Source organism: Lissotriton vulgaris, chromosome 8 (assembly GCF_964263255.1).
Source record: "Lissotriton vulgaris chromosome 8, aLisVul1.2, whole genome shotgun sequence".
NCBI lineage: Eukaryota > Metazoa > Chordata > Amphibia > Caudata > Salamandridae > Lissotriton > Lissotriton vulgaris.
The window spans coordinates 1390819224-1390843977 of NC_141696.1; the positions used below are offsets into that span (position 1 = coordinate 1390819224).

General features: G+C 44.9%; 1 protein-coding gene across 4 annotated transcripts in view; it reads left to right on the forward strand.

Annotated features, from left to right (window-relative positions):
- Positions 1–24754, forward strand: part of SIM2 (SIM bHLH transcription factor 2) — a 635950-nt gene that overhangs the window by 401372 nt on the left and 209824 nt on the right. For all 4 annotated transcript variants that reach the window (XM_086933518.1, XM_086933519.1, XM_086933520.1 and 1 more), the window contains exon 4: positions 18952–19060. In XM_086933518.1, the coding sequence (XP_086789644.1) occupies positions 18952–19060 (109 nt within the window). The remainder of the gene's footprint in view (positions 1–18951; positions 19061–24754) is intronic.

The following is a 24754-nucleotide window of genomic DNA, read 5'->3' on the forward strand; positions in this document are numbered from 1 at the left end:
GGCCATAATCTTTGCTTCAAAGCACCATATTTGTTTTACACAATAGCTGAACATATTCATTTGTTCTGCTAAACAACCAGGAATTGAATACCAATGGAAAATGCGTGTTGCAGAATGCCCTTCATTTATAACCTGAGGCTGAAGCCTGGTCAGCGGAGCTTTCAGGATTATTCGTCTCCATGTCCAATTCCTCAGGGCCATCCAGCATACGTTTCAATTTCAGTGGGTCTGAAAAAATGTGTGGAGAGCCCTGAATAATCACTCGATACCTTGCCGGACCAATGAATCCATATTGGAAGCCCCTTTTCTTCAGTTGCGGTCGAAGCGCCAAGAATGCCTTCCTGACGTCCACTGTCTCTTTACTGTAGTCTTGAGATATATAGACCTTAGCAGATTTCCATAAGATGTGATTGTTTTTACGCATGAAGGTAAGAATCTGTTCTACATGCTGGTACCTGAGCGGTTTGCAAACAATAGCTCTGGGACCCTTTTGATCCTTTGAGATCCTTGCCGGGACTCTATGGGCTCTATCAAATTCTAGTGGGTGTGTAAACGTCATGTTTGTAGCTTGGGTAAACCAGGACTCAAGAAAAGCCACACAGCTCCCCAGTTGATCCTCTGAAACTTCCGGAATTCCAAAAATGCGTAGGTTCCCCCTTCGATTACGGTCTTCCAATTCAGCGAGTTTCCGAGTTGTTTGATCCGCTGCTATGCACAAGCGTTTAACTGCGTTGCAGGTCTTCACTTCCATATCCTCAAGTTTGCTAATCCTCGTTTCTGCTTCTAAAAGTTTTGCATTGGTGTCGCGATTGTCTTGCCTGATTGCTGCCACCTCTTCTTTTGTCGCTTTCGCCAGATCCCTGACTTCATCAAGTCTGCTAAGTATTAAATCTATTGGATCCGGGTTATCCTTCCTTCCTTTGCCTGGTGAGGGCAGATCAGACTTAAGTCTCTTTAGGCTTTTTGCTAGCTCTTTGTCTGACATGTTTGCTCGTGATGTAGACTGACTGACGTAGACTGACTGGCCGTGGGCAGTGATTCACCTGATTTGTGATTTGATTCACCTGATTTGTGTCTGTCCGCCGTGGCGCACTTTCTTTTCCAGGCTCCGGAGAGTGCCCTATTTGTTCCTATTTGTTCCTCAGATGACCACTGAGAAAGCCGTGATAGCCAGGAATCGGCAATCAATGATGCAGTCCATTAGTTTGAGTAGGTTGATCACTGTGCTGAAGGCGCCATTCTTAACTCACGGTGAGAGTTTGCGTCGCCACTTTGCTTAAAATAGGCAATATGTGTGGAGTGGAGTGGCAATCTCACTCAATCGCATTGCAGTGACACATCGTGTGGTAGGCGCAATCTCAGATCATACATTTAGAAGCTACACTTTCCTGCAGTCTTTACCAGTCTTTACCCGCCTTTACCAGCTTCTGCCCATTGTAGAACAACAACTAATCATTCCTTCATGTTGAGCCAGCACCCAGCCATCATAGCATATGAAATTGTGGCAGCCCTGATGTCTCAGCAGTGTCAAAGTATTCGGGTTAATTTGGAAACATGGTCAGACTACACATACGAGATCAGAATCAATCCTCAGGGGCCAAAATCATCCCAGAAAAGCACATTTCTGCTTGTCATCAAGACACCGATTTTAATGTTCCAATGAGAACAATGATCAGGCGTTTTCCATGCACAATCGTTTTTATCTCCTTTACCCAGTGAAAACGCTCATCTCATGTGGCCAGAATCAATCTGTATGCCTGCAGATCTTTGGAAATTCGTTACGCCGCCATTTTGTGTGGTGCGAGCGGTGGCCGCTTTCTGTGCACTTTTGTTGTGCCTGCCAAGCCTCGTGCCGGAGGAAACGTTTAAGAACTGGAGCATACAAACCTCTCCAGCGCCGAAAAAATAAAAGAACTGGACGGCGGAATGTGAGCGGGTCACAAAGAGCGCTCAGTCGACGAGCTGCGTGAAGGTGAAGTCCGGTTTTGCGGGATTTGCAGCTCCGCTCCGGCGCTGCTGGTGAAGGACGGCGGGAGGAAGGCTACGTGTCCGCCCAGCAAACCACCGAGGACGCCGGCAGACAGAGAACGAGGGTCTGCTCGGTATGAGAGCAGGATTTGAAGGACTCTGGCGGTAACCGGTCCGGCAGATGCACGGAAAGGGCAGCGGGAGAAACAGTGAGTAAAGGAAACGCCTGAAACGCTTGGCAGGCACAATTGGAGCTCCTTTATTGTTCAGATTGTTCTTGTTGCCTATAGACTCCCACCACTGTACCTACCGTGTCACAGGGCAGGACACTAAGATCACCAAAAGGTGTGTCTGGGGGCAAAGTGTCTCTTGAGGCTGTGCAGAGGACGAGTTGTAGATTAGACGACTATGGTCTGGTCAGCACTGTTTTGCCAAATCGTCGCCAAATTGTAGTAAAGTTGTCATGAAGTAGCCGTACACTTTCATAAGTGAATGAAGTAGTTTTATTGAAGAGCACAACCCAACTAACACCTCATCAGCTGACCAAATCACCAACTGACCCAGGGAGAACATTCAGTGCAATCTAGAATACACGCAGATATCCTGGAAGGGTGGGGAGGTGGGAACACAAAGAAAGGCATGACATCAACAGGTAGCCATGTTGTAATGGATCACTGACATAATATCGACAGACAAAATTTCGACCTACAAAAATATCGAATCAAAAATATAGAATGCCAGAATATCGACTGCCTATCTACAAACAGGTAAGTACAAAAATATCTACTCCAAAATATCGATTGTAAAAAATATAGACTGTCAAAATATCGAATTTTTTAAATGTCTTAAACTTAATTAAAAAGTAATATAATAATAAATATAATTAATTTAAACATACTTAAAATAATTAAATAAATCTAAAATAATAAATAATAATGTAACTTTAAAATACCCCCCCCCCAATTTTTTTTAATATATATATATATATATATATATATATATATATATATATATATATGCAGGGAAAGGTCCTTTTGGTTCAAAAAGAACGGAGAGACACCATGGGGTTTTTTGAAGAGGGAGCTTTTATTTCTTGAGCATGGACATGACGTGTTTCGGCATACTGCCTTTTTCAAATGCCAGCTCTCACCCCAACACTAGCCGCAGTCCACAGAAGTACCCTCTTTCGCTCCGCCTTCAATGGTCATCCTGATTGGTCAGTCGAGATCACACACAGACCTGTAGTTTAGGTAGTAAACCACAGATCCCAGCATGCACTGCCACTGCATGCGAAGTATGTGATCCTTTTAACCACGGTGTAGTCCGTTGTGATCAGGTATTTTCACGAGCGCTGATCGGGGCTGCAGCAGGTAGGGTATTTGGAACAAAAGATTCCCTCTCCAGTCCCCAAAACGCCTCAAACCAACAATTATCCGCTCCTACTGGTGGCCTGAAAAACTCAATGCAGTGAGTGAGAATCCTCCTTGTAGTCACGGTCCGCTATCCGCAGTCGGCCAGATACGAGGGCGGGTGTGGTGGAAAAGAGCATTTCACTACCGTGAAAAGAGAAGATTTGCCGAAGCTGTTCGGTTGGCTCTTTCCCTACGCTGAGACGGGTCCTTCCAAAGCGCGCCAGGACTTGCACGCAAGTAATGCAGGGAAAGGTCCTTTTTGTTCAAAAAGAACGGAGAGACACCATGGGGTATTTTGAAGAGGGAGCTTTTATTTCTTGAGCATTGGCATGACGCGTTTCGGCATACTGCCTTTTTCAAATGCCAGCACTCACCCCAAAAGTAGCCGCAGTCCACAGAAGTACCCTCTTTCGCTCCGCCTTCAATGGTCATCCTAATTGGTCAGTCGAGATCACACACAGACCTGTAGTTTAGGTAGTAAACCACATATCCCAGCATGCACTGCCACTGCATGCGAAGTATGTGGTCCTTTTAACCACGGTGTAGTCCGTTGTGATCAGGTATTTTCACGAGCGCTGATCGGGGCTGCAGCAGTTGGGTAATTGGAACAAAAGATTCCCTCTCCAGTCCCCAAAACGCCTCAAACCAACACTTATCCGCTCCTACTGGTGGCCTGGAAAACTCAATGCAGTGAGTGAGAATCATCCGTGTAGTCACAGTCCGCTATCCGCAGTCGGCCAGATATGAGGGCGGGTGTGGTGGAAAAGAGCATTTCACTACCGTGAAAAGAGAAGATTTGCAGAAGCTGTCCGGTTGGTTCTTTCCCTTCGCTGAGACGGGTCCCTCCAAAGCGCGCCAGGACTTGCACGCAAGTAATGCAGGGAAGGTCCTTTTGGTTCAAAAAGAACGGAGAGACACCATGGGGTATTTTTAAGAGGGAGCTTATATTTCTTGAGCATGGGCATGACGCGTTTCGGCATACTGCCTTTTTCAAATGCCAGCTCTCACCCCAACACTAGCCGCAGTCCACAGAAGTACCCTCTTTCGCTCCGCCTTCAATGGTCATCCTGATTGGTCAGTCGAGATCACACACAGACCTGTAGTTTAGGTAGTAAACCACAGATCCCAGCATGCACTGCCACTGCATGCGAAGTATGTGATCCTTTAACCTCTGTATAGTCCGTTGTGATCAGGTATTTTCACGAGCGCTGATCGGGGCTGCAGCAAGTAGGGTAATTGGAACAAAAGATTCCCACTCCAGTCCCCAAAACGCCTCAAACCAACACTTATCCGCTCCTACTGGTGGCCTGGAAAACTCAATGCAGTGAGTGAGAATCCTCCGTGTAGTCACAGTCCGCTATCCGCAGTCGGCCAGATACGAAGGCGGGTGTGGTGGAAAAGAGCATTTCACTACTGTGAAAAGAGAAGATTTGCTGAAGCTGTCCGGTTGGCTCTTTCCCTTCGCTGAGACGGGTCACTCCAAAGCGCGCCAGGACTAACACATATTATTAACAAAACATATACAATATTTTTACCGTAGGACAGCGAGAGATTTAAATTTAATATAACCACTTCAGTGAGCGCAACAGTAGAAAAAACAATGGATAGCGTAGAGATAAAAAATACTATTCCCACTCCAGAGAGCGCAACAGTAGGGAAAGCGTTGGATAGCGTAGGGGTAAAAATTACTATTCCCACTCCAGAGAGTGCAACAGTAGGGAAAGCATTGGATAGTGGGAGGGTAAAAAATTACTATTCCTACTCCAGTGAGTGCAACAGTACAGAAAGCGTTGGATAGTGTAGGGGTAAAAATTAGTATTCCCACTCCAGTGAGTGCAACAGTAGGGAAAGGATTGGATAGCGTAGAGGTAAAAATTACTATTCCCACTCCAGTGAGTGCAACAGTAGGGAAAACGTTGGATAGCGTAGGGGTAAAAATTACTATTACCACTCCAGTGAGTGCAACAGTAGGGAAAACGTTGGATAGCGTGGGGTTTAAAATTACTATTCCAACTTCAGAGAGTGCGACAGTAGGGAAAGCGTTGGATAGTGGGAGAGTAAAAATTACTATTCCCACTCCAGAGAACACAACAGTAGGGTAAGCGTTAGATAGTGGGAGAGTAAAAATTACTATTCCCACTCCAGTGAGTGCAACAGTAGAGAAAGCGTTGGATAGCGTAGGGGTAAAAATTACTATTCCCACTCCAGTGAGTGCAACAGTAGGGAAAGCATTGGATAGCGTAGGGGTAAAAATTACTATTCCCACTCCAGTGACTGCAACAGTAGGGAAAGGTTTGGATAGCGTAGGGGTAAAAATGACTATTCCCACTCCAGTGAGTGCAACAGTAGGGAAAACGTTGGATAGCGTAGGGGTAAAAAATATTATTCCCACTCCAGAGAGTGCAACAGTAGGGAAAACATTGGATAGCGTACGGGTAAAAATTACTATTCCCACTCCAGTGAGTGCAACAGTAGGGAAAACGTTGGATAGCGTTGGGGTAAAAATTACTATTCCAACTCCAGAGAGTGCAACAGTAGGGAAAGCGTTGGATAGTGGGAGGGTAAAAACGACTGTTCACACTCCACAAAGTGCAACAGTAGGGAAAGCGTTGGATAGCGTAGGGGTAAAAATTACTATTCCCACTCCAGAGAGTGCAACAGTAGGGAAAACATTTGATAGCGTACAGGTAAAAATGACTATTCCCACTCAAGTGAGTGCAACAGTAGGGAAAACGTTGGATAGCGTAGGGGTCAAAATTACTATTCCAACTCCAAAGAGTGCAACAGTAGGGAAAGCGTTGGATAGTGGGAGGGTAAAAATTACTATTCACACTCCAGAGAGTGCAACAGTAGGGAAATCGTTGGATAGTGGGAGGGTAAAAATTACTATTCCCACTCCAGAGAGTGCAACAGTAGGGAAAGCGTTGGATAGTGTAGGAGAAAAAATTACTATTCCCACTCCAGTGAGTGCAACAGTAGGGAAAGTAAATACTTCATATATATTTGAAAATAAATTAAATATTAATACCAAATACAAATTAATTAAAATGAATTCCCAATTTAAGATATTATAATAAGTATTCAATTTAAAACAATAAAATTAATTTAATTACTAAAAATTAATTACCTATTAATACAAAATATTTACAAATAACAATAAATTATTAAAACATTTAAAAATAATTAACTATTAATTCAAATTAATAACCAATTTATATATTAATACATTTAATTAATTACAATTAAATGACTTCCCACCCAATTCCCCTATAAACCCACAACCCGCTACAAAATTAAATACATAAAATTAACATAATTATCAATTGATCATTTAATATAAATGAATTACCAATTAAAACTAAATAATTACCAATTACAAATTAAATTAGAATTAAATCTAAATAAATACCAATACAAAAAAATATATTAAATTATTTATAATTAAATTACTACCTACCCTATTACCCTATAAACCCACAACCCACTCCAGAAAATAAATGAATAAAATTAACATAATTATCAAATAATAAAAATTAATTACCAATTATATTTTTATTAATTTCCAATCAATAATTAATTAACAATTAATTGAACATAAATACCAATAATTTACAATATTTAATTAATTATAATTAAATTACTTCACACCCTATTCCCCTATAAACCCACAACCCGCTCCAGAAAATAAATGTAAAAAATTCACATAATTATCAATTAATCAATTAATAAAAAATAATTACAATTATATTTTAATTAATTGCCAATTAATAATTAATTAACAATTAATTGTACATAAATACCAATAAATTAAAATATTTAAATAATTATAATTAATGCTCCCGGTTTTCCGTTTAAACGGATTTTTACATATAAATACAGACGGAAAACAAGTTTTCCTTTATCTGTATTTATATATAAAAACGGGAAAATACTAGTACATTTTCTCATTAACATCACACCCCTAGCCATCTGGTGTCTGCCCCTCCTTAGAGGGTTAAGAGGTGTCAGCCCGGTCTGAGAAAGCTTCCGGCGCACCCGAGTACTTCACAGGTCTTTGAAAGATCGTTTAATTGTTAATGAGGCTTTTGTAGTTCTTTCGCCCCTCATCCCCGGCCTCTTCACTATGCCAATTGCTCCCAGCGCCCGTCTTTTCCTCGCAGACTGGGTTTTAATTGAGCAGATTCAGTGTTGGAGTGCCCGGTTTGCACAGGATTTTACAGAGGGAGAAATAGTAAGGCAGTTGCCTTGCACATAGCTGTCAAGGTTTCAGATTGCTACGTGTGACATCTCCAAAATGTTTGTGTAATAATGAGTGGCATTTAAAAAACTATGAGTGACACTTTCTCACGGCCCCCCGAAATCAAACAATGAAGATAAGGGAAACATATATATCAGAAATTTTACTCATTTGAACAACGAGAAACTCTAAGAACATTTTGAAACTGCTTTAAAGCACACGCACATGAAACGGAAGGGCACTAACTTAGTGCCCTTGTAACCTGATCCTATCATAAAGCAAATATCTAACCCTGATATTAAAACTTCAATCGTGAGATTAAAACTACAACTTGGACCTTAGCAGGAAAATAATGTCAGCTGCTTTCATTTTTTTTTACTTAGCAAGTCTGAGTCACAGTGCTGCAGCTGGGGATATACAGACTGCTGGCCATGGTTCCTCCTAGTCTCTTTGAGTCTGTCCAGTCACGCCCCTTGGCTGCACACAGCTGCTGAGAATCAGGATACATTTTACATGTCAACAGCAGTGAGTTAAGCTGCAAAGTGGCACATTGTCTTCGGAGCTGTGCTAGTGCCTTTTAAAGATATTCAGCTCCTGCTCTAAGACTCACCTGACCTGAAAGAATCACGGGGGACCCCGCACAACAGGGGTTGAGCAGGCAGGCAGGCAGGCAGCAAGTGTCTGGTCAGGAGGTGACAGGCCGAGCACCGGCCTCCTCCTGTAATTATTTAACTTGGCACAGGGGCAATTGACTTTTGGGGTCCGGGGGGGGCAGGACATTGAGATTCAAATCATTAGTGTGTCAAATGAGGTAAATACCTTCGCACTAATTTTACTTGACAAAGCCAGCGCCACCACTGTACAGGCCAGAACTGAGCCATGACGAATGCTCCCACGGCGGTCACAGTTCATCTGGTTACTCTGATAAGAATTCAGACAGCATTCACAAGAGGTATAGCTGCAGGCACTCTCGCTCGGGCATCGATATTGACCTATTTATTTTACTGGCACTGCAGCACATTCAACACAAACGGTTTGAGCACTAGAGCGGCAGTGCTAAGCTGCGGCTATCTCAAACGGCACATAGTTATTACCGCCAACCTGGCCCACCTTTAAGTACCCAGTCTCGGTTGCCCAGCCATTGGGCAAATCACTGCATTGACTCTCCTGACCTGTGCACGTGATTTAGAACGCTATGGGTGAATGTATCCAGAGTTTGCAAGTAGCGCGCCGCTGAGCCAGCCCCAAGCGGTGAGCAGCGCTGACCGCTGACAGCTTTGTTCAGAGTGGTAACATTGCAGCAGTCCAGTTGCACATCTGGTGAGAGCCGGCACTGGGACCACAACTGGCTGCGACCTGCTGTAATGACCGGGTGACTTGCTGTTAAAACCTGCTGCTCTTTTAACAATAAATGCAATTTTGAAAACAAGGGCTGGTGCGATATATTAAATTATCAATTTAACTAAATGTGGAAAAATACTAGCTGTAGCATCGTCTTTTGCTTGTGAAAAAAATAAATGTGGATAAATACAGAAAAAATGCCCAAAAAATAAATATGGATAAATACAGACGGAAATGGCAAAAAAATAAATACCATAAAACCGGGAGCCCTAATTATAATTAAATTACTTCCCACCCAATTCCCCTATAAACCCACAACCAGCTCCAGAAAATAAATAAATAAATAAAATTCACATAATTATCAATTAATCAATTAATAAAAATTAATTACCAATTATATTTCAATTAATTGCCAATTAATAATTAATTAACAATTAATTGTACATAAATACCAATACATTAAAATATTAAATTAAATATAATTAAATTACTTCCCACCTTATTCCCCTATAAACCCACAACCCGCTCCAGAATTATATTACGCAAAAATTAAATACCATAAATTGACTTAGTTACTTACCTAAAATTCGATATTTTTGTTGTCTATATTCTGTCCCTCAATATTTTTTTGTCTATATTCTGTCCCTCGATATTTTTGCTGTCTATATTCTGTCCCTCGATTTTTCTTATGTCTATATTCTGTCCATTCGATATTCTATCCATTCTATATTTTTGATTCGATATTATTGTCCTTCTATTCGATATTTTTGTAGTCTATATTTTGTCTTATCGATATTCTGTCTACTCGATATTTACAACTCGATATTTCACTACCTCGATATTTTTGTACTCGATATTATGTCTGTATACCGTCGTAATAAATAACAATATACAACAGTAAGTCTGTCCCATTAGGCTGCAGGATTTAATTGAACTAAAAAAGGCAGAATTGGGCCTCCTTGAATTTGGTGTTTAGCTGTTTGGTATCTGTGTACCTTAGCATAGGGATTGTGTTACTCTATTAAGTCTCCAGATGTACATTTTCAAGCTCGTACTGGACTGAGCAGCAAAAGTGCCACATCAGGGAAAAGTGATTTTGTTCCCATTTTTGCAACAAACAGCTCATTATAAATGCTGCACAATTAGAGCTAACTTATTTGGATTTCACCACCACACATTAGCTAAACATGGCACAAAGTGTGATGATGTCACGTTTTTTTTAAAAACAACTAAATCGCCGCAAAAACTTGATGAGAATTTAATAGCTATGAACCCAAAAAATCCTGCAGAGTGCATACGTTGGTAAAGATCACTCGACCAAGTGACAAATTATCACAGAAATGCTCAGAATTTTTGGGTTTAGTACCTAATAATGTTCAATGACATAGCCAATGAGAGGGAGTGACGTTCAAAACGGCCGAATCTTAAATACTGTTATCTCCAAAACATGTTAAACCACATAATAGGATTACATACACTCATAAGAATATTTGGTGTACCCGTGATATGATTGGTTCGTTAATACACAACAACATACTTAGATATAATGTTTGTGGTACCCTACTCAATACCCTTACTCCCATCGTGCACATTAACCTCTCTGACATTTGTTTCTAGCTCTGCTGTGAGCTCTTGCATTGTAATATCTATCCCGTGTTTAGAGGCACAGAGTATAGATGGTACACCAACACACGTCACTTGTAGACAGATGTGGTCGGAGAGAGAATAAAATATGTTTTATACCATACAGATTTGTGCAAGGAATGCCCAATAATGACGACAAAGATGCTGAGTAGACTGTTTCCCATGCCCACCCTAAGTGATTTCAAGGATTCACATAGGTTTAGGTCTGGCAACAAAGCACAGTTGTTGCCATACCTTATGTTGTCAACAGTAAAAGATCTTTGAAGAAGTGCTACTTAGGCTCTGGCTAACGTTAACTCTCTTGAGTACAGCATTTGATTGGACAGAAATTGTGTACTTTCGTGATAAAGAGCGCTTGTATTGCACTTCTTGCCTTTTGTAAACGATTGTGCTCAGCACAGCAGCATTGAGATGGTTATGGTGACAAGCTAATGATCAAGTCTATGAGCCTGATCGCTTTATTATTTAAAGTTACAAAAAAGGCAGTAGGCCTGAAAAGGATATTCTAAAACCAATAGGCATTTATTGGTGGATTGTTATTAATACTGTTAAAATCTGTAGATATGTAAGTTGTTCCATTGAATCTCAGAAGTTACTGTACATAGCAATAGTTTCAATGTCAGTTACTCCCTATGACAAACGTTTGGATTTGAACATTTGCAATTTGATAATCTTTTGAGCGGGGTTGTATACTGTTTTGCCAAATGTAATTATGTGCATATTTATAACTTTATGACTAACCCTGATGGCTGCCATTTTATGCTCATTACGTTAGGCTTTTCTTTGTTATGGTGACATGTCAGTGATAAAGGCTTTAGGCATGACTGGTTCATTGGGAGCAGTTACATCAGAGTAATAGGTCTGATCTGTTTACTGACAAAACAAAGCAGTAAGCCTGACTTTTTTTTTTGCGAAACACATATGTTAAAGCCAGTAGGCCTGACAAAGAGGATTGTTATGAAACTGTGCTAAAACGTGTAGGCAGGAATTTTGCTATATGGAATCTTACAGATTCCCTTAGTAAACAAAGGCTTTGATGCTGATTACCTCCTTTAACAAACCATGAGCCATATTATGGATATGACGCTTTGTCCTTGTTTGCGCCATGGCTCACCTTTTCAAAAGATGCAGAAGGACCACGATCCACCACCACCAGCAACAGGTTGCACGCAGAAGCTGGAACAAGATCACAGCCGACCAGCTCGTGACTTCCCTGAGCAAGAACCCACCCACCAGCGCAAAGAACCCCAGCCAAGCGGCCACCAACCTCACAAAGTGGATCAGCGACTGCGCAGACGACCCCGCCCCTCTGAAGACCCCGCCCAGCAGACCCGGCAGCAAGAAAGCCCCATGGTTTACCGACAAACTCAAGAGCTCCAAGAAGAACTGCAGAGCCCTCGAGAAAGCCTGGCGCAGAGACCCAACACCGGACAACATGACTGCCCTCAAGCTCGCCACCCGGAACCACCACCAACTGATCCACGCCACCAAGAAAACTGCATTCAAGGATCGACTGGACAACAACGCACACAACAGCAAGGAACTCTTCAACATCGTCAAAGAGCTCTCCAACCCCAACGCCGGAAACAACAACATCACCCCTTCGCAAGACCTCTGCAACTCCCTCGCCGCCTACTTCCACAACAAGATCGCGGATATACACAACAGCTTCAGCACTCAACCGACGCATGCCACGACCGAACCACCGCCCCCCACCACCACCCTCCACGCCTGGACCCCGATCAGCCCCGAAGACACCGTCCGCACGATGAACTCCATCCACTCCGGATCTCCGACCGACCCCTGCCCTCACCGCGTCTTCAACAAGGCCGACGCTGTCATCGCACCCCACCTACGGGACATCATCAACACCTCCTTCGACACTGCCACCTTCCCGGAGAGCTGGAAGCACGCCGAACTCAGCGCTCTACTACAGAAGCCATCAGCCGACCCCACCGACCTCAAGAACTACCGCCCCATCTCGCTGCTCCCGTTTCCTGCAAAAGTCATCGAGAAGACCGTCAACAAACAGCTGGCCGCCTTCCTCGAGACGAACGGATCCCTCGACCTCTCGCAGTCTGGCTTCCGGGCCAACCACAGTACCGAGACCGCCCTGATCGCAGCAACCGATGACATCCGAGCCCTGCTCGACAACGGAGAAACAGCGGCCCTCATCCTCCTGGACCTCTCCGCGGCCTTCGACACTGTCTGCCACCGTACGCTAGTGCAGCACCTCAGCAACGTCGGAATCCAGGAGAAGGCACTGGAGTAGATCATCTCCTTCCTCGCCAGAAGAACACAGAGAGTCCGCCTCCCCCCGTTCAGATCAGAAGCCACAAAAGTCATCTGCGGCGTTCCTCAAGGCTCCTCGCTCAGCCCAACCCTCTTCAACGTCTACATGAGCCCCCTCGCAGCCATCGCACGCCAGCACAACCTCAACATCATCTCCTACGCCGACGACACCCAGCTGATCCTCTCCCTCTCCAACGACCCCGCCACCGCCAGAGCCAACCTACACGATGGGATGAAAGAAGTAGCCGAATGGATGAAGAACAGCCGCCTGAAACTGAACTCAGACAAGACGGAAGTCCTCATCCTGGGCTCCTCGCCCTTCGCCTGGGACGACTCCTGGTGGCCCCCCGCCCTGGGCACCGCACCCAAACCGACAGATCACGCACCAACCTGGGCTTCATCCTGGACTCCTCCCTCTCCATGACCAGACAAGTCAACGCCGTCTCCTCGTCGTGCTTCAACATCCTGCGCATGCTACGGAAGATCTTCCGGTGGATCCCCACCAAGACCAGGAAGACGGTCACCCAGGCCCTCGTCACCAGCTATCTGGACTACGGCAACTCCCTCTACGCCGGAACCACCGCCAAAATCCAGAAGAGACTCCAGCGGATCCAGAACGCCTCAGCACGACTCATCCTGGACATGCCCCGCCGCAACCACATCTCCGGACACCTGAGAGACCTGCACTGGCTCCCGGTCAACAAGAGAATCACCTTCCGTCTCCTCACTCACGCACACAAAGCCCTACACAACCAAGGCCCAGGATACCTCAACAGCCGCCTCAACTTCTACGCTCCCAAACGCCAGCTTCGATCGACCGGCCTCGCCCTCGCCCTCGCTGCCGTCCCCCGCATTCGAAGAGCCACCACAGGGGGAAGGTCCTTCTCCTACCTCGCCGCCAAGACTTGGAGCTCCCTCCCGACCCACCTCCGCCTGACCCAGGACCACCTCGCCTTCAGGAAGCAGCTCAAGACCTGGCTGTTCGAGCAGTAGCGGACCCCCCCCAGCGCCTTGAGACCCTCCGGGTGAGTAGTGCGCTATATAAATGCTTTGATTGATTGATTGAAGTGTAAACAGTGACAGTGCAGCATATTACAAATAATGCGCTGCACCCAGGGCAGCTGCGAACTCATGCTGCCCTATGGCCTGTGCATTCAAGAGAAATACAGAGCAGCTGCTCCAAAGCTGGTCTGTGTTTCACAGTGCAGGAGGCAACCCGCCTTCACTTTCAAGAGGGGAGCAAGATCCCCTTATAGGCGGTTGCAGTGAGTGACTGTACCTATCTGCAAAGGAATGTCGGGGGCGTCCAGAGGGCTGCCCATAGGAGGCGCGCTTTCAGTGCGCCACCTTTTTGTGGAGGACTTACAGTGTGCCTCCTATAGGTATGTTTGCTTCTGTACCCACGTCCGTAATCTGCGGGTGCAGAGGCATAGTGATTCTCTAATTTGCATGGGACTAAGGCACACATGTAGCGCCAGCTCTATAAGTATTACAGAAGGGACGGCACAAGCATCTATAGCCCCTTCGGTAATACCAAAGTGCCCCGGGGTACACAAAGCGGGTGCACATGCCCTTTACACTCCAGGGCACTTTTATTAATGCAGCCCCATGTGGCATTCAGTTTACACTGCAATAATCCATGGTTAACCCTCTTAAAGGCCACTGCAGGTTTAGTTGTGTGCCAGGCTCTCGTAATAATGATGGACCGAATGTGGATCAATGTCACACATTCAACCCAGTCAAAAGATCTGGGCCCAAATCCATCGTTTTTTTGCACTCCACACCACCCTGGGTTAGACAATGGCGATATGCAAATCAGCTCTGACCCTGTGCCCCATGGGAACAGTCCAGTCCGAACTACAAAAGCCATGTCCTTCCCAGAACGGAATCAAGCATCCGAGGACCGGACCGGTTTCGAGGTAACACCTCTCATCAGCCTGGCTAGCTTGACTCCAGTGGTGTGGAGTGCCTGGGACCCACGTCTGAGCATCCCCAGGGCACTTATGGCGGTATTGCAAACAAAACAGGTGATGGACCGAATGTGGATCAATGTCACACATTCAACCCAGTCAAAAGATCTGGGCCCAAATCCATCGTTTTTTTGCACTCCACACCACCCTGGGTTAGACAATGGCGATATGCAAATCAGCTCTGACCCTGTGCCCCATGGGAACAGTCCAGTCCAAACTACAAAAGCAATGTCCTTCCCAGAACGGAATCAAGCATCCAAGGACCAGAGCGGTTTCGAGGTAACACCTCTCATCAGCCCGGCTAGCTTGACTCCAGTGGTGTGGAGTGCCTGGGACCCACGTCTGAGCATCCCCAGGGCACTTATGGCGGTATTGCAAACAAAACAGGTGATGGACCGAATGTGGATCAATGTCACACATTCAACCCAGTCAAAAGATCTGGGCCCAAATCCATCGTTTTTTTGCACTCCACACCACCCTGGGTTAGACAATGGCGATATGCAAATCAGCTCTGACCCTGTGCCCCATTGGGAACAGTCCAGTCCGAACTACAAAAGCCATGTCCTTCCCAGAATGGAATCAAGCATCCGAGGACCGGACCGGTTTCGAGGTAACACCTCTCATCAGCCTGGCTAGCTTGACTCCAGTGGTGTGGAGTGCCTGGGACCCACGTCTGAGCATCCCCAGGGCACTTATGGCGGTATTGCAAACAAAACAGGTGATGGACCGAATGTGGATCAATGTCACACATTCAACCCAGTCAAAAGATCTGGGCCCAAATCCATCGTTTTTTTGCACTCCACACCACCCTGGGTTAGACAATGGCGATGTGCAAATCAGCTCTGACCCTGTGCCCCATGGGAACAGTCCAGTCCAAACTACAAAAGCCATGTCCTTCCCAGAACGGAATCAAGCATCCGAGGACCGGACCGGTTTCGAGGTAGCACCTCTCATCAGCCCGGCTAGCTTGACTCCAGTGGTGTAGAGTGCCTGGGACCCACGTCTGAGCATCCCCAGGGCACTTATGGCGGTATTGCAAACAAAACAGGTGATGGACCGAATGTGGATCAATGTCACACATTCAACCCAGTCAAAAGATCTGGGCCCAAATCCATCGTTTTTTTGCACTCCACACCACCCTGGGTTAGATAATGGCGATATGCAAATCAGCTCTGACCCTGTGCCCCATGGGAACAGTCCAGTCCGAACTACAAAAGCCATGTCCTTCCCAGAACGGAATCAAGCATCCGAGGACCGGACCGGTTTCGAGGTAACACCTCTCATCAGCCCGGCTAGCTTGACTCCAGTGGTGTGGAGTGCCTGGGACCCACGTCTGAGCATCCCCAGGGCACTTATGGCGGTATTGCAAACAAAACAGGTGATGGACCGAATGTGGATCAATGTCACACATTCAACCCAGTCAAAAGATCTGGGTCCAAATCCATCGTTTTTTTGCACTCCACACCACCCTGGGTTAGACAATGGCGATATGCAAATCAGCTCTGACCCTGTGCCCCATGGGAACAGTCCAGTCCGAACTACAAAAGCCATGTCCTTCCCAGAACGGAATCAAGCATCCGAGGACCGGACCGGTTTCGAGGTAACACCTCTCATCAGCCCGGCTAGCTTGACTCCAGTGGTGTGGAGTGCCTGGGACCCACGTCTGAGCATCCCCAGGGCACTTATGGCGGTATTGCAAACAAAACAGGTGATGGACCGAATGTAGATCAATGTCACACATTCAACCCAGTCAAAAGATCTGGGCCCAAATCCATCGTTTTTTTGCACTCCACACCACCCTGGGTTAGACAATGGCGATATGCAAATCAGCTCTGACCCTGTGCCCCATGGGAACAGTCCAGTCCGAACTACAAAAGCCATGTCCTTCCCAGAACGGAATCAAGCATCCGAGGACCGGACCGGTTTCGAGGTAACACCTCTCATCAGCCCGGCTAGCTTGACTCCAGTGGTGTGGAGTTCCTGGGACCCACGTCTGAGCATCCCCAGGGCACTTATGGCGGTATTGCAAACAAAACAGGTGATGGACCGAATGTGGATCAATGTCACACATTCAACCCAGTCAAAAGATCTGGGCCCAAATCCATCGTTTTTTTGCACTCCACACCACCCTGGGTTAGACAATGGCGATATGCAAATCTGCTCTGACCCTGTGCCCCATGGGAACAGTCCAGTCCGAACTACAAAAGCCATTTCCATCCCAGAACGGAATCAAGCATCCGAGGACCGGACCGGTTTCGAGGTAACACCTCTCATCAGCCCGGCTAGCTTGACTCCAGTGGTGTGGAGTTCCTGGGACCCACGTCTGAGCATACCCAGGGCACTTATGGCGGTATTGCAAACAAAACAGGTGATGGACCGAATGTGGATCAATGTCACACATTCAACCCAGTCAAAAGATCTGGGAAGGACATGGCTTTTGTAGTTCGGACTGGACTGTTCCCATGGGGCAACAGGGTCAGAGCTGATTTGCATATCGCCATTGTCTAACCCAGGGTGGTGTGGAGTGCAAAAAAGCGATGGATTTTGGCCCAGATCTTTTGACTGGGGGAATGTGTGACATTGATCCACATTCGGTCCATCACTTGTTGTTTTTGCAATTGCCGCCCTAAGTGCGCTGGGGATGCCCAGACGTGGGTCCCGGGCACTCCACACCACTTGGAGTCAAGCTAGCCGGGCTGATGAGAGGTGTTACCTCGAAACCGGTCTGGTCCTCGGATGCTTGATTCCGTTCTGGGAAGGACATGGCTTTTGTAGTTCGGACTGGACTGTTCCCATGGGGCAACAGGGTCAGAGGTGATTGCATATCGCCATTGTCTAACCCAGGGTGGTGTGGAGTGCAAAAAAGCGATGGATTTTGGCCCAGATCTTTTGACTGTGTGTGTGTTCCCATGTTTTATTATTAATGGGCAAATGGGTGAATGCAATGAGTCAGTGGGTGGATGAATTTAAGCAGATCACCTTCAACGTCTCCCATCTACCCCGCCATCCTTTTCTTCCGCTCGTTCATTGAATACTAATAGATACCTAACCCAAACCGTTTGAGTCTTTCTGTGTTTGGGCAAACACATGCAGTAATCCGTAACTCACTTGAGTACATATTTAACAACATAGGCACCTCCCAGTATTTTTGGTGAGTAGAGAACTGATAGAGGAAATCCTGTGTTTTTCCCTTCCTTGCCGTTTTATGACATAGAATGTATAATTACACCAGGGAGTTTTTGTACGGATTTAGGGTATTACTCCTATTAAGGCCACATGTGCTCTGAATATTGCTATAGCAAATTGACCTTTCTCTCCTGTTTAATTTACTAAAGGGCCAATTACGATGCAGTTGACAAAGGTTCCAACTGTAGGTCGGAGCCTTTCCGACCACATCATAATATGTCGGTCGAATTCCTTTCTGACTGCCTCATTCCGATGGAGGCGGTCGGAAAGGAGTATGATCCGTCATTCCAACGGGCTCAGAGAGCCTGGCTGCCAGTCAGAATGCAGCCAGTAAACCCTAGGGCAGCTCTTTCCACCCGAGGGCTGACGATTTCGGGTTTCGGAAGCCTTTCTGTGCCGGCCTTTCCGACACAGAAAGGCTGTTGGAACTTGCTTTTGGGGGCCCCAGCAGGGCCCCCTTGGGTGCACAGCCTCCGGTACAGTGCCCCTCTATTGCTCCCTATTGATCCCCGCACCCCGTGGCAGACACCTTGAGGTGCCCCGGGATGCAGGGATGAACTCCACCTCCTATTTTACAATGGGAGCCTGCATTCCGCCCCGGAATACGTGCTCCCATTTTAAAGTATGGGAATGCGACCAAACAATGTTCGGTCACATCCTAATTAGTTGATCGGGACTGCCGACCGGGTGTCGGTCGGTCCCTTGATGGAAACGATGTCAAGCGGAGGAAACTCTGCACGACATTGTAATAGGGCCCTTAATCTTCAACCTCACTCACTATGAGACCAAGAATTTGGTACCTTATCCTACATAAATAAATAAATTAAATCAATTGGATAATTAATCAAATGTGTACATATTATGCTAACAACTCATATCTCTGACACTTTCATTTTGCCAGGTCGAGCTTACTGGTAACAGCATCTATGAATATATCCATCCTTCAGACCACGATGAAATGACTGCAGTGCTCAGCGCTCACCAGCCGCTTCACCCTCACCTCCTGCAAGGTACAGTAGGCACATGAGATGCATTCGATCTTATCCCATTGGTTTGACAGTGCTCCATCAGAATCACAGCTCTTCTACCATAGGTGTCAATTGTGTGTTCTTTGTTAACTTTCCGTTCACAAGGTCACCTTCCTAATAAGTCTGTGTTTTTTGTTACCAAATGGCGAAGATGCTATTATGACTAAGATCGGTGGTGGAGGGTGCACTGCTGTTTAATATGAAAAGGTGAAATGAAAGTTTGGCTTGATGTTTTGGCGGGTAGGGTGCTCTCACAGGTGGCGTCTCCGTCCTGGGGGCGCCTGGAATATATTAATGAGTAGTGTACGCATGGAGCTGCGTGTGCATCCCTATATCAAGAGGCACTCTGAGTGGGTTCATAGATAGAATCCAAAGTTAATCAAGAAGAAGGTTTATGTTAAGTTCCAAAAGTCTTTTATTGCAAGAATCTTTAGTTCTTATCTTCACGATATTGATAGCATATCGAAAGTTCAAAATAAAGTCATGATAATTATCATTTAGTAAAACTCCGATGCGTTTCGGGCGGTATGCCCTTTCTCAAGGAGTACTGAAAGAAGAAGAAATAAGCAACAATCAGGAAGTTATATTAACGAGTGGGGAAGGTCAAGCGGGTAAATAAGCGGGGTGGTCGTTATGTTTAACAGAATAACTAAGCAGAGTGGTGTGAGGGGAAACAGTAAAGGTAAACGGGGTTAGTGAGATGGTAATGTGGGCGGTAACAGAGGTGGGGAAAATGTTAATGAAAAGGATACAACGTGGGTATGGTGAAGGCTATGAAACAAAACTAACAAAAGCGTCGCGGGATGCTGCTAAAAATGCCTGCAGTGGTCGAGGGAAAATGGAAGGAACTTACTTCATGGCGAAGACGCCGGTGTCTCAGGGTCAAGTCGAAAATGAGCTTGAGTAGCAGGTGTGGTGGGGCGTGAACTTGAGGGTTAAGTACTAACCAAGCGGAGTAATCGAAAGTGGACTAACACGGTGTGACGGGGAGTGGTGGACATAAAGGACGGTAAAATGAAAGTGGAGTAGGTGGCCATCTTAGGTGGGGGGAACAAAAGAAGCTGAAAAGATAAAGTGTGAATGAAAGCATAAAGAGCAAGGCATGAAAGTACAAGTGAAACATATTTGACTATAAATAACAACTAAATTCAGTGCGATCATTAAGTCCATGTGGCTTGAGTGTTTGTAGACGATAGATCCATTCTAGTTCTCATTTTAGAAGAAATTTGCGATTGTCAATTCCTTCTTTTGTCATCACGGTTTCCAAAACGATGAATTGCAGTTGAGCAATCGTATGGTTGAATTCGAGAAAATGAGTTGCAACGTTGGATTTGTCGTTCTTTGTGCGGATGTTGGATTTGTGTTCGTTAATGCGTACTTTAATCTCTCTCTCAGTTTTACCAACGTATAGTTTACCGCATGGGCATTTGATGGCATAGATTAGATTCATGGAGTCACAAGTGGCGTTCACGTTGAGTTTGATTGTATGACTTTTCATGGGATGTTTGATGTTGTTCCCTTTAATGATGCAATTACAATTATTACAGTTCATGCATGGCCGAGTTCCTTTGATTTCTTTGATAATAACAGATTTTTTTGTTAGTGTTTCTTTGATGTTGTTGCTACGAGTGTAGGCAAAGAAAGGTTGTGTCTTAAACAGGTCTCTGAAATCAGGTTCCATTTGTAAAATGGGCCAGTGTTTGAGGATGATTTTTTTTAAAGTTGCGCTTGCCGTAGAGTATTTTGATACCAGCACCATGTGTTGATCTGTCTGTTTGATCTTTTTGATGAAAGTTTCCTGTTGGTTGATGGCTGCGACTCGTGTAGTGGCATCCTCAAGAATGGTTTCAGGGTAACCTCTTTGTGTGAAACGATCTTGCATTTCTTTGATTCTTAGTTGGAGGGTGGTTTCCTCAGATACAATGTGTTTCACGCGTAGCATTTGTGAAAATGGTAAGTGTTTCTTAAGTGATTCCTGATGGAAACTCGTGTAATGCAGGGTGTTGTTGCGATCTGTAGGTTTACGGTAAAGATCCGTGATAATCCCTTGTTCAGTGATTTTGATGTTGACGTCCAAGAAGGAGATGTCTGTTTCGCTCATATGCCAGGTAAGTTTTATACTCTCGTTTTTGGTGTTTAACTCAGTTAATGCATTGGTAAGAGAGTATTTGGTGTCTGTCCACAGGAAAAAAAGATCATCTATGTACCTAACGTACATCTTGATTTTGTCATAGAAGTCCTTATTGCCATAGATGTGAGTGTTTTCAAAATTTTGCATATAGATGTTTGCGTACGTGGGAGCCGCACAGTTTCCCATCGACATTCCGGATAGTTGAAGATACCAGCAGTTGTCTTGTTGGAAATAGCTGTGGTATAGTGTGTAGATCATAAGTTCCTTAAGGAATGTTTGCATTGGGGTATCAATGTCACTGTGAAGGATAGCTTGTTCGATGGCTTCAATACCTCCTTGATGGGGGATAGAGGTGTAGAGGGAACTGACATCAGCAGTACATAATATGATTGGGTCTGTTGAATCTGTGTGAATTTCAGAGAGTTTTAATAGAAATTCGGTGGTGTCTTTGATATAGCTTTTCATCTTTGTAATCAAAGGTTGGAGATACTTATCAATGAATTTGCCCACTGGTTCATGCAAAGATCCTCGAGTTGAAACGATGGGCCTGAAAGGTGGGTCGTGCAAGTCTTTGTGGATTTTGGGAGACATGTGAATTGTCGGGCTCTTAGGATGTTCGCTTAACAAGTAATTATTGGTACGGTCCTCAATAATACCAGTTTCATATGCTTTCAGTACTATGGTATTCAAAATGGTCTGAAATTCTCGTGTTGGATTGTTGTCCAGTTTCATGTATGTATTCACATCCTGGATGTGTTCATATAATCTCTTATTGTACATGTTGGTATTGAGGATTACAAGTGCGCCTCCTTTGTCAGCTTTAGTACATTTACATTCAGGGTTATTAGCCAAAATCTTAAGTATGTCTCGGTCCTTTTGTGTGATGTTTTTATGTTTGGAAATCTTCTTAAAGTTGATTTTAGATAAGTCGTTTCGAACCAGGTTTTCAAATAGGTCGATGCACTTGTGGCTGCATGGTGCCTGATAAGTACTAGGTGGTCTTAATCCCTTGAGTTGATCTTGTTTTTCATTTGTGTTGGGAGGTAACACATTGTCGAAAAAATTGCGTAGTCTGAGTTTGCGTGTAAGTTTGAATGTGCTGACTTCAAGTTCCAATAGATTGGTTTGGGCGGTCGGAATGAATGGCGTGCCTTTTTCTAATAAGTTCATTTGGTGAGGTGATAAAATTGTGTCCGAGATATTGATGACTAGGTGATCTTTTTGGGTTTGGTATCTTTCTTGGTCACTGTGCTTCGCGTGGTTGGAGGACTTTTTTCCTTTTTCCTTTCTTTTTGCTCCTCCTGGGTCTTCTATTGTTTCTTGGCCCGATTCTAAAAAATTAACCGGAGTGGATTGTTGTCCTTCTGTGGAAGTGGTAGCCTGGTTGCTAGTTTGAGCATCACTTTTAGATGTTGTAGTGGTCTGTATTGTTGTTTTTCTCGGGGGACGGTAAGTAGAGTCACTCCCAGATGATGAGGTGCCGGTTTGAGTGCTAAATGGTTTGTTGCGACGCCTTTGGGCGTAGACTTCAGCCCAATTATAAACTTCGTCCAGTTTATAATCTAGGGTTACTCTCCTAAATTTTCTTACTTTGCGTTCATTGATTTCTTTACTGTGTTTATCAAGCGATTCGTTGATATCTTCTAAGGTTTTTGTGAGTTCTTCAGGTTTGAGTAAATCGCTTAGTTCACATTCAATGTCTTTGATTTACTTGTCCAAGTCTTTAAGGATGCCAGATAGTTCTTCGACTATCAATAGGATCAAATCAAGGCTACATTTATTGAGGATCCCGTTCCACTTCTCTATAAATGTTTTCGAATTTTTACAAAGGGAGGGCTTGAGAGCTATCCGTAGTCCACGTGGGATTCTGAGGGCTCTGTGGTACTTCAGTAATGTGCTCGCATGGAGCTTCTGGTTGACGTGACGTTTAGAAAGGTATAAGAGTTGTTTGATGCATTGCTCTTTAGTGCGTGTAGTTGTAGTATGGCTGATGTCTTCTTCGATCAGAGAATAGATGCGTTGGCGTTCTTCTTCACTATAGGCAAGAACGTTGGCTCTTGCTTCAGTGGTTTTGCTGAACTTTCATGCCTTGCTCTTTATGCTTTCATTCACACTTTATCTTTTCAGCTTCTTTTGTTCCCCCCACCTAAGATGGCCACCTACTCCACTTTCATTTTAACGTCCTTTATGTCCACCACTCCCCGTCACACCGTGTTAGTCCACTTTCGATTACTCCGCTTGGTTAGTACTTAACCCTCAAGTTCACGCCCCACCACACCTGCTACTCAAGCTCATTTTCGACTTGACCCTGAGACACCGGCGTCTTCGCCATGAAGTAAGTTCCTTCCATTTTCCCTCGACCACTGCAGGCATTTTTAGCAGCATCCTGCGACGCTTTTGTTAGTTTTGTTTCATAGCCTTCACCATACCCACGTTGTATCCTTTTCATTAACATTTTCCCCACCTCTGTTACCGCCCACATTACCATCTCACTAACCCCGTTTACCTTTACTGTTTCCCCTCACACCACTCTGCTTAGTTATTCTGTTAAACATCACGACCACCCCGCTTATTTACCCGCTTGACCTTCCCCACTAGTTAATATAACTTCCTGATTGTTGCTTATTTCTTCTTCTTTCAGTACTCCTTGAGACAGGGCATACCGCCCGAAATGCATCAGAGTTTTACTAAATGATAATTATCATGACTTTATTTTGAACTTTCGATATGCTATCAATATCGTGAAGATAAGAACTAAAGATTCTTGCAATAAAAGACTTTTGGAACTTAACATAAACCTTCTTCTTGATTAACTTTGGATTCTATCTATGAACCCACTCAGAGAAGATGCTACTATATCATCATACATCATGTGGGGCCTCATTATATGAGAATAACCATTCGGAGAGATGGAGAAGAACTGCTTTTTGGGCAATTAAAAGGGCAGAGTAAACTGTTCTTCCCTTCATACGGGCAAAATGGACCAGCAGCCCAGAGGACCAGCGTGCCAAAATAACTGCCAAGTGAAGAATGGCAGTATGGTGGCACCAGGACACAGCGGGATTGCTACCACATCGTAAGAAATCTGGAGGCGAGCCCCACTGCATCCAAGTAGTACCACCCAGAATAAAACATACAAAAGGCTGCTCTTCGTCTGAGGTTGTTGACCCTTCCACCACCGGCAGCGAAATAACAATAGGTATCACACCAAAGCGGCAAAAGGCGTGCAGCTTCTTTAGGTGGCTCATACCCCCATGATCCACAGGTGGACTATTAATACGGGTAACAAAAGTACACTCTGCTGGTTACCACCTATCCACCCTTAGGGGGCAGGACACCAACATGTGGTAACTGGGATTGGCTTATATCTGTATGCTACTGCCTGTTACCTAATGAGAACTTTGGGATATTTAATTTGAGATTCTAGCAAGGTTGTACATTTGTGAATTCATAATGTGACAAACAGTGGCTGATTGCGAAACTGACCTAACTGACACAAGGAGAAATTATTTCCAAGGAATCTTCTCTAAGCTATGGTAACAGGA